The sequence below is a fragment of the Saccopteryx leptura genome, chromosome 2 (genome assembly GCF_036850995.1).
Source record: "Saccopteryx leptura isolate mSacLep1 chromosome 2, mSacLep1_pri_phased_curated, whole genome shotgun sequence".
NCBI lineage: Eukaryota > Metazoa > Chordata > Mammalia > Chiroptera > Emballonuridae > Saccopteryx > Saccopteryx leptura.
Genome location: NC_089504.1, coordinates 130808551 through 130826622, shown reverse-complemented (window position 1 = coordinate 130826622; position 18072 = coordinate 130808551). Strand labels below are relative to the sequence as shown.

Below are 18072 nucleotides of genomic sequence, written 5' to 3'. Positions count from 1 at the left end.
CCTGAGGTCGCCAGGTTGAGCACGGGCTCATCTGGTTTGAGCAAGGCTCACCAGCTTGGACTCAGGGTCACTGGCTTGAGCAAGGGGTTACTCGGTCTGCTGAAGACCCACGGTCAAAGCACACATGAGAAAGCAATCTGAACGAGTAAGGTGTCGCAATGAAAAACAAATGATTGATGCTTCTCATCTCTCCATTCCTATCTGTCTGTCCCTATCTATCCCTCTTTCTGACTCTGTCTCTGAAAAAAATAAAAAATAAAAACAAAATGCTGAGCAGGAGATGGCTTGCCTTCAGGCTTACCATAGTTCATCTTCTGTAGGTGAGGAAACCTAAGACCATCTTCATTCATCAGATGAGAATACTGCACTGTATTTGTTGATGTTTACTATTTATACGGGAGGGTCTCTGCTGGGCACAAAGCATACATTCACACAACATAAAACCTGTCTGTGGGTGCCTTAAGACTTAAGGGAAACAGATATGCCAATAAGCACAGTTAAAAATGTTAAGTAACCTCAGAAATATCTGCAAGGCACAGTGGAAGCATTAAGAAAGAAGGGACCTGCATCATTGGGAACTCAATGTTTGGGATGTAACTTGAAAACAGTAGAAGTTTGCCAGGTGGACAAGTTGGGAATGTGAGGGTATTCCTGGAAGAGGGGCAATGCAAAGTAAAAGAACATGGACATAAGATTAAAACAGTTCTGGCTTCAGATCTTGCATTCACATTTTACTGTGAGATCCACAGTAAATGACGGTTTCTTTGATCTTCAGTTTAGGGATTCTAAGAGATTTTATATATATATATATATATATATAAAATATATATATATATATATGAATGAAAGCTCTTAGTGTCTAGTACATAATGTTCATTTCTCTGAAAGTTTTCTCAAAAGTACCATGCCTTTACTTATGTTTCTCACTATGTCATCAGTAAGATCACAGCCTGCTGCTGTTTCTCAGCTCCCCAAATTTATGGCACTTTTGAAGCTGTTTCAGTGTTCTTGTGATTTTGCCCAACTTGGGGTTGTGTCATGTTAAGCTTCCAGCTGCTGCCCAGGGCTTACTGTACTTAAGTGCCTTTGTACACAAAATTTATTCTGTGTTGAGCAAGTTTTCTAAAGTTTGTTTATCTTCAGTTTTAGGAATAATAGATAAAGGTAAGTGAACAAATAAAGGTTATATATTCTGGTAACTGTTAGGTTGGCTGAAGGAGGGACACACAAGGCTTGATGAGTTTTATAAGCAGTTTATTTTTGCATCTGCAAAACAGACAGACTGAGACCCTAGCGGCATCAGGGGATAGCTGCAGGAAGGGGTGTCTGATAAAGGGGTTGCTGCAGGCATTTGCTGGCCTGGGGTTGGTGCACCTGGACCTGCTCAGATTAGCATATCCTGGCTTGTGGCCTTGGTCACAGACTGTCTCCTTTTTTTTTTTTTTTACAACCTTCAGGTCCCTCCCAGTGGCCTTGTCCCAAGAACTCTTCCCTGAACCATCCCTGGGGGTGGGGGGTGGGGGGTTGAGTGAGAGAGATGCCCTAATGGGGCATGCCTTAATGAAGAAGTTGCCCTAATGGGAAGTTGGGTGAGACGAATTTGACTTTTAAAGGGGCCTTTAATCTAAAGGAGCCCTGGACCCAACCTAACAGTAACATTATTAAAAATACAGAGTATATATTGTTTATAATGAGTTGAAATTATAAAGTTGTTTTCATTTTGGAAAAAAAAAAAAGATTCCTCTTTTAAAAATCATAGAGAATAGGTTATCTTTTTTTCCACAGTTGTAATAATTGTCCAAATGTTATTTGCTGCCTGTAGCATCCTTTACTAGGAAATATGTGTTCTGTTGATCATGTTAGTTTCCATTAGATATACAGTAGGATTTCTTAATGATGTTGTTATAGGGGGAAAATCAGTGAGTCACAGTGGAACAGAAGAGTATCATTTCCAGTAATTTAACAAGATTTTAAAAAATCTTTTCTAGTTTTAGTGCTTTAGCACTACATCCTTTTTTTCTTCTCTGTTCTATAGTCTAACTTAAGTTTTCTGAAATGGAGTGTTTAAAAGGCTATTTCACTAGAGATAATATGCAGAAAATATGTAATTCCATCTTTGTTGCTGTCTGTATGTTTTCTTTTTGGGATTATACTTGTATTCATTTGGATGAAAAAAATCACTGTACTCTTCCTAAAGAAGGGACTATTATGTAGGCTTAAAAACAGTTTAAGAAAGAACAAAGGATCACTAAATAAATTTGTCAAAATTAAAAGTTAAGTCATATTGGAAAACTTTGTATCAGTATCATAGAAATAAAATTTATTGAAGAAATAATAAATTATTGTATCCAGTGAATGTACATAATTCTTCTTTTGTTTTAACATTGATTTCAGAGAGAAAAAAGGGGAGAGAGAAAGACAAGAACATCAATCTGTTCCTGTATGTGCCCTAACCTGGGATCAAACCAGCAACCTCTCTGTGCTCAGGCTGACACTTACTACCTGAGTTTCTGGCCAGGGCCTTTTTTTTTTTTTTTTAACCTAACAAATACTATAATTAATATCTTTGGCACATAAAGCTTTTTCTGTAATTAAAATGATTTCCATAGGCTAATAAGAAAAGCACTAAGTTCTGGTAGCTGGATGGACAAATAATATGAATAGCTCACAAAACTAGTGGAGAATTAAAAAATGTAAAACAATATACCATTTTCATCTATCAGGTTAGTAATGACTTTTAAAAAAATTGTCATTGCTTTCTCATGTGCTTCTGATGGACTGTAATTCTTTAGACAAACTTAAATATTCATACTCCTTGATCAAGTGAATTTTGGGGGAGAATATATCCTATGGAAATCATTTTAATTACAGAAAAAGCTTTATGTGCCAAAGATATTAACTATAGTATTCGTTTGTTTGGTTAAAAAAAAAAAAGGCCCTGGCCAGAAACTCAGGTAGTAAGTGTCAGCCTGAGCACAGAGAAGTTGCTGGTTTGATCCCAGGTTAGGGCACATACAGGAACAGATTGATGTTCTTGTCTTTCTCTCTCCCCTTTTTTCTCTCTGAAATCAATGTTAAAACAAAAGAAGAATTATGTACATTCACTGGATGCAATATTTTGTAGCCTCTAAATATATTTACTTATTTTCTGCAGAAAGCTTTATTGTTTCCTTTTGGGCCAGTGTATGGGAGAGGGCTGCAGGGGTGAAAAGGATCCCTAGTCAGGGAGAGGCTCAGGCAAAAGCCAGACACCAGGGGTGCAGAGGGGCCTCTCAACAGCCTCTGGGCTCCAAAGGCTCCTAGTTGTGATTGAGGATGAGCCTTTCGAAGAGATACTCTGCCAGTGCAGCCTGAGGGCCAGCCTGTGGAGGTTTGTCAGGTGGTCTAACTATGTTTGTTTATTTATCTTTTAAGTTTTAATTTTTAAAAGAATTTTTCCATTGATTTGGTAGAGAGAAGCATCAACTCATTGTTGCACTTAGTTCTATTTAGTTGTGTTCTCATTGGTTGCTTATCATGTATATGCCCTGACCAAGGATCCAGTCTGCTACCTTTGCACGCTGGGATGACACTATCCACTGAGCAACCCGGCCAGGGCATTAAAAAAACATTTTTTTTTTCATTAGAGACAAAAAGGGGACAAGAGGGGTGGAGGAGAGAGATGTGAAGCTTCAACTTGTTGCTTCACTTTAGCTGTGTATTGATTGCTTCTTATACATGCCTTGGCCACAGGGCTCATGCCTAGCCAATGACCCTTTGCTTAAGCCAGTGACCTTGAGGTTTCAAACCTATGTCCTCAGCATCCCAGGCCAATGCTCTACACAGTGCGCCACCACCTGGTCAGGTGTAGTTGCTTCTTGTATGTGTCTTCACCAGGCAAGCCAGGGGTTTTGAACTGGTGACCTCAGCATTCCAGGTCAACACTATTCACTGCACCACAACATATCAGGCAAATTCTTTTTTTTAGTTGGTTTTTAGAGAGCGAGAGAAACATCAATTTGTCATTCCACTTATTTATGCATTCCTTGGTTGATTCTTACATGTGTTCTGATCAGGGATCAAACCAGCAACCTTGACACATCAGGACCATGCTCTAACCAACTGAGCTCCCCCAGGCAGGGCCAGTTTTCTTTTTTTTTCTTTTTTTTAAACAGAGAGAGAGTCAGAGAGAGGGATAGACAGGGACAGACAGACAGGAACGGAGAGATGAGAAGCATCAATCATTAGTTTTTCGTTGCACATTGCGACACCTTAGTTGTTCATTGATTGCTTTCTCATATGTGCCTTGACTGTGGGCCTTCAGCAGACCTAGTAACCCCTTGCTCGAGCCAGCGACCTTGGGTCCAAGTTGGTGAGCTTTTGCTCAAACCAGATGAGCCCACGTTCAAGCTGGCAGCCTCGGGGTTTCGAACCTGGGTCCTCGGCATCCCAGTCCGACGCTCTATCCACTGCACCACCGCCTGGTCAGGCAAGTTTCCTTTTTTAAGGCTGAATATTATTCCATTATATGTATATACCACATTAAAAATTTGTTTTAATTAATTTTAAGAGAGGAAGAGAAAGAGAGAGAGAGAGACAGGAATATCAGTCTGTTCCTGTATGTGCCCTGACTCAGCATCAAATTGGCAACTTTGACAATTCAGGACTACACTAACCAACCAAGCTATCTGGCCAGGGCAATATACCACATTTTTAAAAATTAAATTTATTGGGGTGACATCGGTTAATAAGATTATATAGTTTTCAACTGTATATTTCTAGGAAACATGGTCTGTATATTTCATTGAGTGCCTACCACCAAAAGTCACATACATCATCTTCTGACACCATATATTTGGTCCCTTTTACCCTTCACTAACCCCAAATCCCCATTTCTCTAGTAACCACGATACTGTTGTTTATGTCTGTGAGTTTCAGTTTTATATCCTACATATGTGTGATATCATATGGTTCTTGATTTTTTATGTCTGACTTATTTGACTTAACATGATATTCTCAAGATCCCTCTATGCTGTCGCAAATGGCAGTATTTCATCTTTTCTTATGGTTGAGTAGTATTTCATTGTACTAAATATGTACCACATCTTCATTTGTTTGTTTTTTACAGAGACAGAGAGAGGGACAGATAGGGACAGACAGGCAGGAATAGAGAGAGATAAGAAGCATCAATCATCAGTTTTTCGTTGCGACACTTTAGTTGTTCATTGATTGCTTTCTCATATGTGCCTTGACCGTGGGCCTTCAGCAGACCAAGTAATCCCTTGCTCAAGCCAGCAACCTTGGATCCAAAGTGGTGAGCTTTTTGCTCAAACCAGATGAGCCCGCGCTCAAACTGGTGACCTCGGGGTCTCAAACCTGGGTCCTTCTGCATCCCAGTCCAACGCTCTATCCACTGCGCCACCGCCCGGTCAGGCTGTACCATATCTTCTTTACCCAGTCATCTGTCAAAGGTCACTTTGGGTGTATCACAGCCATTGTAAATAATGCTGCAGTAAACATAAGGGTGCATAATATATCTTTGCGAATAAATATTTTCAAGTTTTTTTGGTAGATACCCAGAAAAGGATTGCTAAGTCATATGGTAACTCTATTTTAGTTTTTTTTTCTAATTAAAAATATTTATTAATTTTATAAAGGAAGGGGGAGAGACAGACAGACAGAAATGTTGATCCATTTCTCTATATGTCCTGACTGAGGATCGAACTGTCAACCTTCTGTTGGGACAATGCTCTAACCCAGGTGTCCCCAAACTACGGGCCCGTGGGCCACATGCGGCCCCCTGAGGCCATTTATCCGGCCCCCGCCGCACTTCCGGAAGGGGCACCTCTTTCATTGGTGGTCAGTGAGAGGAGCACTGTATGTGGCGGCCCTCTAATGGTCTGAGGGACAGTGAACTGGCCCCCTGTGTAAAAAGTTTGGGGACCCCTGCAACCAACTGAGCTATCCAGCCAAGGCCCTCTCTCTTTCCTTCTCTCTTTTTGTTTTTTGTTATGTTTTTGCACATAACCATAAAAACCTTAAATTCTACCCAGTTCTTTTTACCAGTCTCTTTCTAAGTGGTTCTCCTCCATTTGATGTATTCCATCTCATATAATCCATTTATTCTCATTCTTATCCAGTTTACATATCCTGCAGTTCATGATTTAGATTATCTAAATATCCTTAGGTATAGTTTTATTTATTTAGTTAGTTCAACTTTTACTCAAATTCTCTATATATAACTATTTGGGCAATTAGAAACTGTTACCTAGGCTAGAGAAGGGAATGCTGCGTCCAAGGACAGGAAGACTATCATAACTTCTTGAGTGAGATAACATTTGAAAATTTAATCCCAATAATTGATTTATATATGTGCCATTAATTAAATTTAAACATGTTTATATGGGTCAAAATTCAAAATATTTAAAAGAATATGCAAGGAATCCTGGCCAGGTAGCACAGTTTAGAGTATAGTCCCAGATACACCAAGGTTGCATGTTTGAGCCCTGGTCAGGGCACATACAAAAATCAACCAATGAATGCATAAATAAGTGGAACAACAAATCAGTGTTTTCCTTTGTCTCTCTTCCTTTCTCTCTCTCTAAAATCAATCAATAAATAAAATTTAAAAATAAGAATATGCAAGGAAAAGTCTCTTTTCTGTACTATAGCAGCAAATTTTCTTTAAAATTTTTTTTATTTTTTTATTTACAGAGACAGAGATAGAATCAGAGAGAGGGACAGATAGGGAAAGACAGACAAGAAAGCAGAGAGACGAGAAGCATCAATTCTTCATTGTGGCACTTTAGTTGTTCATTGATTGCCTTCACATATGTGCCTTGACCATGGGGCTACAGAAAATCAAGTAACCCCTTGCTCAAGCCAGCGACCTTGAGTCTAAGCTGGTGAGCTTTGCTCAAACCAGATGAACCCGCGCTCAAGCTGGCGACCTCAGGGTCTGGAACCTGGGTCCTCTGCATCCGAGTCTGACGCTGTATCCACTGCGCCACCACCTGGTCAAGCTGTCTTCTTTTTTTAAATGAAGTTCATTTAGAAAGTCACTGAGGTAGAAAAGTGAGCTGTGGAAGAAGTGAGCCAGCTGGGCTGTGTGGGCTCAGGAAAAAAATTACAGAGACAAAAAAGAAGGGCCCTTGAAGCTTAAGAAATAGCAAAGGTATACGCCTGGGGGGAAGAAAAGAGGAAGGAAAGCCGCTGGTGGGTTCCAGCGACAGAGCTGCACCCCAGTTCTTTTGAATGCAGGCAACTAAGTTATTTATTTATTTTTATTTATTTATTTTTTTTCATTTTTCTGAAGCTGGAAACGGGGAGAGACAGTCAGACAGACTCCCGCATGCGCCCGACCGGGATCCACCCGGCACGCCCACCAGGGGGCGATGCTCTGCCCACCAGGGGGCGATAATCTGCCCATCCTGGGCGTCGCCATGTTGCGACCAGAGCCACTCTAGCGCCTGAGGCAGAGGCCACAGAGCCATCCCCAGCGCCCGGGCCATCTTTGCTCCAATGGAGCCTTGGCTGCGGGAGGGGAAGAGAGAGACAGAGAGGAAAGCGCGGCGGAGGGGTGGAGAAGCAAATGGACGCTTCTCCTGTGTGCCCTGGCCGGGAATCGAACCCGGGTCCTCTGCACGCTAGGCCGACGCTCTACCGCTGAGCCAACCAGCCAGGGCGGCAACTAAGTTATTTTTACACAACTAGGCAATGTACTTATTATACATATTCTATGTTACTTCTTATTTATCATTTTTAAGATCTTATAGTTAAGATTGCTATATACTCAGCGGAATTGTGGGAACATGTTGAGTCTGGTTAAATTGAGCTCAGCCCATAGTATAGAAAAGCTTTGTCTTGTTCCTCTGAAAAAATATGCATGTTAAGAAAATATGTCTTCAGATTTTTTGAAAATGGTTAGAAAGCATCTTTTAACTGACTTTTTCCCTCTTACAGTTGATTATGGAAGATTCCCACAAGAACAACACTCCAGAGACAGCACCTCAGCCTGGTTCAACTGTTCAAGGAACTCATGTTTCTCATATTGCTCAACAGGTAAGACAGATCAGCCAAAATATTGAGCCAGTTAGAAATATATTCTATTACACACAGTTCAGTCAGTTGTTTCAGATCTCTAATTATTATTTTTTTAAAAGAACCAATTAAAAAAAAATGCTGAAATACATGGAAGGTAAATTTATTTAAATATCTCATCAAGATCATTCAGTTTTATTTTCTTTTATACAAAGTATATTTAGTATTGTGAGTTTTTTAAAATTTTTTCTGCCTGACCTGTGGATAAAGCCTCGACCTGGAATGCTGAGGACTCAAGTTCAAAAGTATGGGCTTGCTCGGTCAAAACACATGAGAAGCAACAATGAGTGATTGCCTCCTGCTCTTCCCCCTACCCCGTGCCTCTTTCTCTTTCTCTCTCTCTCTCTCTCTCTCTCTCTCTCTCTCTCTCCACTCTCTAAAACCCAATAAGTAAAATCTTAAAAAAAAATTTTTTTTTCATTCATTTGAGAGGGGTAAAGTAGAGAGAGAAAGAGAAGTATCAATTCATTGTTCCTCTTAGTTGTACACTCATTGATTGCTTCTTGTGTGTGCCCTGACTTGGGATCAAAACTGCTACCTTGGTGCACTGGGTCGATGCTTTATTTACTGAGCCACCTGGCCAGTGCTGTATTTAGTGTTATTTTAATACCTATATACTTTTCAAAATTTGGAGCAATAGCTTTCATTTTATGTGACGCATGCTTATATAGATATTTTTCTCAGACTAATTTTGTTGCTGCATAAGAAAAGTGAAAAGTGATTTGGCTTATTGTGCTGATTAAAACAGACTAATAGTTTCATTTTCAATTCAGTCAGTTTATTGTGGATATGTAGAAAATATTTTTGTTAAACTGGAAAATAGGCATATTCATTAAAAAATTTAAATTAACAAGCATGCATATTGCAGAATTGATAATATTTTTAAAATTTCAACTTGTCTGATCCATGCACCTCACAGTTCAAGGAAAACAATGGACAGGATTTGTTGTAGTGGTAAGATAAGAACTTTCAAGCAAAAAGTAGGATTTGGGAAAACTTTTATTTACCATTATGAACTTTACAGCTTCCCAATAATTACAGACTTTTTAATTACAAAAATGTGTCACAGAGTCATTTATGTACATAAGATCCATTCAGTGTGTAAGATAGACCAGTGGATTTTAATGTTAGCAGTATACAAAGTTCAGATTATACATTGCAGAAAACTTTAAGAAACTGTAGACTGTTGAGGTTTGATGTGGTATCAGAGAAGAATATCCACAATTATCTGAAAAGGCTATTAAAACATGCCTCCCCCTCAACCAGAACAGCATATAGCAGCATATTTAATGTAGAAGCAGTAAGAGAATTCAGCCATTTTCTGTTAACTCAAACATTAAGGAGATTTGCAGAAATATGAGAAAATGCCATTTCTCTCATTAATATTTTTGGGAGAGACTTAGTTATACTAATGAAAATGTGTTGTTTATGTTAACTTATAATGGATTATGGTTGTTTTAAAATAAACTGTTAAATGTTTTTCTAAATTTGTTTTAATTTTAAATGTAAGCATTAGTAGATAAAAACTCACATAAATAAAACTTCTTTGAGGTCATCAATAATTAGAGTGTAAAAGGGTCTTCAGACCAAAAACATTTGAGAATAAGGACCTAATGGGTTAATCTTTCAAGCTGGATACATCCTTCTCTTATTATTTGGCTGTATCTGTGAAGAATAACAGTATCTTCTACAGATGGTGCTGGAAAAACAATGATGGAGTCTTTTGTTTACCTTTCTGTTATTAGAGCCCTTCACAGAAATGTTTTAATTCAGTTAACTTACTTACATATCTCAGTTATTTTGTTCTTTATTTTTTTTTACAGCACATACTTGTGCAAGAGAGAGAGAAAGACAGACATGGGAAGGAGGAGAGATGAGAGGCATCACTCAGTTGTTTGTTGATCACTTCTCATATGTGCCTTGACGGGGGGCTCCAGCCAAGCCAGTCACCCCTTGCTCAAGCTAGCCACGTTGGGTTTTAAGCCAGTGACCTTTTGGCTCAAGCCAGTGACAACTGGATCATGTCAATGATCCTACACTCAAGCTGGCGACCTCAGGGTTTCAAGCTTGGGACCTCAGCAATCCAGGTCAATGCTCTATCCACTGCATTACCACCAGTCAGCTAAAGACTGTTCTTTAGTCTGTATTCTCTTAAACAGTGTTAATCATCACTCATGCAAAAATTATGAAACATACAAAAAAACAAATATCCATTGTCAAAAATAAGAAAAGCCTGACCAGGCGGTGGCACAGTGGATAGAGCATCAGACTGGGACGTGGAGGACCCAGGTTCGAAACCCTGAGGTCGCCAGTTTGAGCGCAGGCTCATCTGGTTTGAGCAAGGCTCATCAGCTTAAACCCAAGGTCGCTAGCTTGAGCAAGGGGTCACTTGGTCTGCTGTAGCCGCCTGGTCAAGGCACATATGAGAAAGCAATCACTGAGAAACTAAGGTGCCACAACAAAGAATTGATGCTTCTCATTTCTCTCCCTTCCATCTCTGTCAAGGCCCCATGTTCCTCTCTCTGTCACCAAAAAAAAAAAAAAAAAAGAAAGATCAATAAACTCAGGATGACCCAATTGTTAGAACTATCAGAGAGTGAATTTAAAATAATAATGAGTAACATATTAAAGGTTGTAGTGGAAAAGATTGACAATATATATGAACAGATAGAGAATTTTAGCAGAGGAATGGAAGCCATATGAAAATGAAATGGAAATGCTAGAAATAAAAATTGTGGCCCAACCAGGCGATGGCGCAGTAGATAGAACGTCGGACTTGGACTCAAAGGACCTAGGTTTGAAACCCTGAGGTCGCCAGCTTGGGTATGGACTCATCTGGCTTGAGTGCAGGTCACCAGCTTGAACGCAGGATTGCTGTCGTGAGTGTGGGATCATAGACGTGACCCCATTGTCTCTGGCTTGAGCCCAAGTCACTGGCTTGAGCAAGGGGTCACTTGCTCTGCTGGAGCCCCCCAGCCAAGGCACATATGAGAGCAATCATTGAGCAACTAAGGTACCACAATGAAGACTTGTTGCTTCTCATCCCTCTCCGTTACTGTCTTTCTGTTTCTGTCTATCCCTCTCTCTGTCTCTCTGTCTCCAAATAAAAAAAAATTGTGACATAGATGGAGTATGTTTGGAAGGTGATTAGTAGACTTGACACAGTCAAAGGAAGAATTGGTGAACTTGAAGATGGGTCAGTAAGAACTTACCCAAACTTAAAACAAAAAGGGAAAAAAAGTGGGGAGAACAACAGAGCATCTAAGAGCTGTGGGACAATATCTATTTCACGTAAGTGAAATAAAAGTCATGGGACTGGATGAGATTACTATGGGGTGAGTATAGTCAGGCAGGAGGTCAATGGATTTCACTCTGGGCTCTCCAAGTTTGAAGTTTGAGGAGATTAAATGGGGATAGTCAGTGAGGTTAGAGGAAAATCAAGAGAAATTGGGAATTGGAAATTAAGAATGAGGTGATGATCAATTGTGTAAAATGCTGATAGGTCAAATTAGGAGTAAAAATTAACTATTGCACAGTCTATCCTCATTATTCAAGGATTCTGTATTTGCAGGTTTGCCTACTTGATAAAATTATTTGTAACCCCAAAGTCAATACAGCACTTTTGTGATTATTACTTCTGGAGATGCACAGAGTAGTGAAGTTTGAATCACTTGCTGAGGTTGAAAAGACAATGCTCTGTCCTGTTTGGACTCTCGTTCTGTAAACAACTCTCCTTTCTGTGTTCTAGTTAGAGCCAAGATTTTTGCATTTTTCTTGGTGATTTTGCTGTTTAAAATGGCTTCCCATAGCATAGAGCCAAAGTGTTATCTAAGTGCAAAAAAGACTATAAAGTACCTTATGTAGAAAATACATGTGTTAAATAAGTTTCATTCAGGCATGAGTTGTAGGGCTGTTGCCCTTGAGTTCAGTGTTAATGAATTAATAATGTATGTACAGTATTTAAATAAGGTGCCTTTAAACAGAAATACACAAAAAACAAGTTATATATTGATCAATTGATGAAAATGAGCCCAGAGATTTGCAGGACCTTCAGACCCTATATTTTCTTTGGAGTGGTTCAGAAGTTAATTCAGTGTACAAGGTAACTTTATGGAACATAACTGCAGATAACAAGAATGGACTCTATTTAGCAACATGGAATTAAATGATAACCTTGACAAGAACTATTTCAGTGGGAGTGGGGATAAAAATCTAATTTGATCTAAGAGAGCATGAAAAAAGAGGGGATCAAAGGGAACAGAGGAAAAGAGGACAGAGGGAAAGGGGATGATAGGATGGGATAAACCTGAAGGGAAGGGGGGAGGGCGCTGTTGGGAGGGAGCAAGGGAGATGTTGAGAAGAATATAGGAGAGAGGATGCATTCGGGGCGACACTAGAAACTATGTAAACACAATTAATTAAATTAAAAATAAAAGGAATAGACAAATTGACCACAAAGTAGATAGATAGCTCCTTTGAGAAGTTGTGCTGCAAAATGAAGCTAAGAAGTGAAATTGCTGGAGAGGGTTGTAGGTTATGGAAGTTTTATTTTTATTATTACTTTTTAAGATGGGAAGAATTAACAGGCTGTTTGTATACCAATGGGAATGATAAAATAGAAGGGGAAAATTTGAAGGAGAAAGAGCACAATTCTTTGATGATGTCCTTGAGTAGGGAAGGACATGAGAATTAGTCTACAAGTAGAAAAATGTATTTTATATGAGCACAGGTACATCATAGAAATAAAGAAGATAAATACACATTAGGTAGATTTGAGATGAGAAACCCTAACATTTTCTTTTGTTTTTCTGTGGAATAAAATGCTTGAGGAGGGAGAAAGGATGAAATAGTCTGCTAGGACAGTAAGAGACATCAGTGGACTAGGGATATGGAGTAGGATTGTTAGAGAGTGTTAACAGTCCACTTGAGGTTACTGATCATGGATTTAAAGTGAGACCATTAAGTTTAGTTTGTTTTTTTCTCCAGATTCAGGTACTTGCATACTGGTTACAAGCATAAGAGTATGTGAGGTAACAGGGTTGTTGTATGTAGTCAGAGGACTACAGTGAAGCAGGAAAAAACAAGGACACTGGAGGTATATGAAATATAATGCTGGACCGTCAAATTTAAGCTATATAGGAAGGAGGTGGGGACTTGATGAGGTCAAGAGCAAGGAAAAGATAGTAGGCTCAAAAGATTATAAATTCCTGTGGAGTCTAAGAGTTATTGACAGTCCAAACAGTAGAGGTAATGAGTTGAAAGTAAGTGGTACTCAGAGAGAGGGATGCTTGAATTTGAGATAATGGAGAGTTGCATTTATTGGTAATGATAACGTTTGAATAAGTGGTTCTCAACTGGAGTGGTATTGCCCTGCCCCCACTAAGATGTACAGACATTTGTAGTGGTGGGGGGAGGTTGCCCTGGCATTCCATGGGCAGAGGCCAGAGATGGTAAATGTTTTGCATTGAGCAGGATATTCCTGCATATGGAAGAGTTGTTTCTAAACAGACATTTGGGAAATGTTTGTGTACAAGGTATGACAGTGGGAGTGGGTGGCTGAGGAAAGTAGAAGATGGCTTTGGAGGAGAGGATTCAAAAATAGAGGCTCAAGAATGGAAGGATACTGGCTGTTGCATATTGAAATCGCCATAAATTGTATCAGGAGTAGGATTGGAGAGAAATAGTGATTGGGATGCTAATGTCTTTTTTTATTATTATTTATTTATTTATTTATTTATTTATTTTTTACACAGACAGAGTGAGTCAGAGAGAGGGATAGACAGGGACAAACAGACAGGAACGGAGAGAGATGAGAAGCATCAATCATTAGCTTTTCATTGCGCGTTGCAACACCTTAGTTGTTCATTGATTGCTTTCTCATATGTGCCTTGACCGCAGGCCTTCAGCAGACCGAGTAACCCCTTGCTAGAGCCAGCGACCTTGGGTTCAAGCTGGTGGGCTTTTGCTCAAACCAGATGAGCCCGCGCTCAAGCTGGCGACCTCGGGGTCTTGAACCTGGGTCCTCTGCATCCCAGTCCGACGCTCTATCCACTGCGCCACCACCTGGTCAGGCAACGATGTTAATGTCTTAAAGAAATGAGGGCACATGACAGCCACACAGACAGTCTGCTACTATTAATCTCAACGTTTGGAGTTTTCTGGAAGGAATTTGAATGGACATTGTTCTGGAAATAGCAATGAAGAGCAAAGGAGACATCCACTCCATCTGAAGGGTCATGGTAGAGAAGCACAGTAGAGAGTTATAGGGGAGGCAGTGATCTTCAGATAAGAGCTGAGGTTCAATTATGGCAAGAAGGTGACCCCTGTTCTCTCTAAAGGCCCTCTGATAGGCTGAATAATTGTTCCCAAAGATGTCTGCTTCCCAAATCCCAAAACATGTATTTTGCCTTAGATGGGATAAGGGACTTGCAGATGTGATTAAGTTAAGGGTATGAGATGCGGAGAGCATCCTGATTTATCCAGGAAAGCCCAATGTAGTCAATGTTAGAGACACTGGAGAAGTTATACTGCTTGTTCTGAAGATTGAGGATGGGACCACTAACCAAGGACTGTAGGAGATCTCTAGAGGCACAGAGACATATTCTCCCCCAGATTCTCCAGAAGGATCACAGTTCTTTCAACACCTTGATTCTAGCTCAGCGAGATCCATTTTGTAATTCTGGCCTCCAGGATTGTCACAGAGTAGATGTGTGTTCCAATTTTAGTATATGTGCTGCCAAAGCGAGCACAGATGTGTGTTGTTTTAAGCCACTAACTCAATACTTGTTGTAAAGCCAGTATCCACGGCCACTACTACAGCCGCCCGGCCCATGCAGGTTTGCATTGGATTCGGACAGTCGGTAAAGAAACAACGGACCCAAGAACTGGTGGGCCATTACCTTTAATCTTAGCTTGCATCCAGCGGGCAAGTAAAAACACACACTGGGCTCCAAAACCCACTCACATTCAGTGCTAACAAAGCTACTGACTTATCCAAGTTTCCTAGAATCAAAGGTTTGTACCTCACCAGCCTTATTCACCTCTGTTCCCCATCTCCTTCCTTCTCCCTGCACAAACTCTGCACAAACTGACTTCTCACTCAACACTCTGCCATATTGGCTGCTTCTCCTGGCCTCCTCCACATGGCCTTTCTCTGCTCTCTAATGCTAATCTCAGGAACCAAGAGAGCAAGCTCCCGTTCTGCCCCTATTTTATAGTGTAGAAATCCAAACCTTTAATCCAATATACAAAATAGGGAAGTCTCTAATACAAAGTCACTTCTCTGAGGCATGATTGGATTGTACCACCCCACATCAAAAAGGGTGGGAAAGGCTTAATCCCAAAACCAAGCCCCAGACTACAAGGATTCTGCCTGCCCACAGCCCGCCCCCAATACACATTAATATCACCTGGGTGACGGCCTCCACATGGGCAGCGCCATCCTTAACAAAATGAGCATAATATATTTTATCTGCCCAACACTTGTTAAATTTCATTTAATTACAATGTGTATGTAGCTTAAGAGGCAGTCTTGGCCCTGGCTGGTTGGCTCAGTGGTAGAGCGTCGGCCTGACGTGCAGGAGTCCCGGGTTCGATTCCCGGCCAGGGCACACAGGAGAGGCGCCCATCTGCTTCTCCACCCCTCCCCCTCAATGTAAAGCTAGAAGCCAAGGCCAAGGCCACCATCACAGCAGCCTGGCTCATGCAGGTTCGCATTGGATTCGGACAGTCGGTAAAGAAACAACGGAGCCACAAACTGATAGGCCATTTTCTTTAATTCTAGCTTGCACCCGGCGGGCAAGTAAAAACACACACTGGGCTCCAAAACCCACTCACATTCAGTGCTCACAAAGCCACTGATTTATCCGAGTTTCCTAGAATCAAAGGTTTCTAGCTCACCAGCCTTATTCTCCTCAGTTCCCCATCTCCTTCCTTATCCCAGATACAAACTGCACAAACTGGCATCTCACTCAGCACTCCACCATCTTGGCTGCTTCTCCTGGCCACATGGCCTCTTTCTGCTCTCTGCTCTGCTCTCTCCTCTAATAATAATCTCAGGAACCAAGAGCGTAAACTCCTGTTCTGCCCCCATTTTATATTGTAGCTTCACAACCTCTAATCCAATATCCAAAATAGGGAAGTCTCTAATACAAAGTCACTTCTCTGAGGCATGATTGGATTGTATCACCCCACATCAAAAAAGGGTGGGAAAGGCTTAATCCCAAAACCAAGCCTCAGGCTACAACGATCCCCAACACACATTAATATCACCTGGGCGATGGCCTCACGTGGGCAGCGCCACTTTAACAAAGTGAGCATAATATATTTTATCTGCCCAACACCCTCTCCTTCCTCTCTGTCTCTCTCTTCCCTTCCCGCAGCCAAGGCTCCATTGGAGCAAGGTTGGCCTGGGCGCTGAGGATGGCTCTGTGGCCTCTGCCTCAGGTGTTAGAATGGCTCTGGTTGCAACAGAGCAATGCCCCAAGATGGGCAGAGCATCGCCCCCTGGTGGGCATGCCGGGTGGATCCTGATGGGGCACATGCAGGAGTCTGTCTGACTGCCTCCCCGTTTTCCAACTTCAGAAAAATACAAAAAAAAAAAAAAAAAAAAGAGGCAGTCTTGCTTTGTGAAAAGAACAATGGATGCAGTCTGACATGGTCTGAATACTGCTTTTGTCACTTAGTAATAACTAAGTCACATAACTTACACTTGATGTTCATCATTTGGAAATTAAGGGTATCAGACTTGGTAAACTCGAAGGTCTTCTCCAGCTCATAACTTTCAATAATTCTCATATTGTAGAGAAATTTGTATACTTTAACTATGTGAATTGGGAAAACAATGGTGACAGTAACAGCTAACATTTATTGTGTCCATTCTATGCCAGGTGCATTTCTAAGCATTTTATGTTTTAATGCCTTCAAATATCATCTCAAGCTCCCTATCTTGCTTTTATAATTCCCATTTTCGAGGTCCACACAACTAGTAAGGTTAGAGGCATAATTTGAATTCCAGCAGTTTGACTTCTCTCACAGTTTGGATTTTCCAGGAAGCAGACTATGAGATGGGGATTAGCATGCTGAAGATTTATTAGAGGATCCTTTTGGGATAAATGGAAGGGAAAGAAAGGAAGAGAAGGAAGCAGGATTGAGCAGAGGGAGAATTTGAACTGTGATTCAGTCTCAATGAGGGCCTCAACCAACCTCAGAGAGAGCTTTGTAGCTGAGATGGTTCTTAAGAATTGAGGAAAGGGGCCAGCCAGACCTTTGTATTCCTGTATGCAACAGTCATTGGATCTTGGGGGAGGGGTTTGTGCAACCTTGAGCAAGGTGACTCTTATCAACCACAACAGTTCTAAAGAGAACTAACAACTGAACACTGCCAGCAGCTGTTCTCCAGTCTTTTATTAGTGAAAGGGGATCTGGGAGAGGCATCATAGTGTCTACTACAACTCCAGAGTCTGAAATCGCCACAGTTTTGTTTCCTCCAGGCAGAGGATGAATGCTGTGCTGGTTCACAGCTAGTAATTCCAGGTCCTGAGTGGGAACAGTGGCAATTAAGAAAATAGGCTTAAAGAGAAAAAAGATGGGTTTGAGAGGTCTCTTTGCAATGCAAGAGATAGCTTGCAAAAAGCAAAGGTCCATTGCCCAACCTGCTCTATTTATAAGGCAAAGTAAGGCTATTAGCAAATCAAAGAGATCATTAAAGCAAAGTCACATTTACAAAACATCCCAATTCCAAGTGCAGAAAACCCCCACCATATATAACATCTTAACTTCACAAGACAAAGGATAAAAGAAATTGGCCTCCAGTCTTTCCAAGAGACATGGGGGGTAGGATGAGTATAAACAATCCAGCACTATAGCAAAATAGCCTAGCAACTTCACAGAAAAAGTAAGGTGGGGGGTTGGGCAGATTGTTAGTTTACTGCCAGTTCCCCACACCTCTGTTCCCCAAAAATCTAAACTGCAAAGACCCTGTTGGCTTTCAGT

General features: G+C 40.8%; 1 protein-coding gene and 1 non-coding gene across 2 annotated transcripts in view; both read left to right on the top strand.

Moving 5' to 3' along the window:
- Window positions 1-18072, top strand: part of ATF1 (activating transcription factor 1) — an 86007-nt gene that overhangs the window by 2222 nt on the left and 65713 nt on the right. The window contains exon 2 of the mRNA XM_066368719.1: window positions 7942-8040. Within this exon, the coding sequence (XP_066224816.1) occupies window positions 7948-8040 (93 nt within the window). The 5' untranslated portion in view covers window positions 7942-7947. The remainder of the gene's footprint in view (window positions 1-7941; window positions 8041-18072) is intronic.
- TRNAV-GAC (transfer RNA valine (anticodon GAC)) lies at window positions 15614-15689 on the top strand. Its single transcript has one exon. It is a non-coding gene; the product is annotated as a tRNA-Val (tRNA).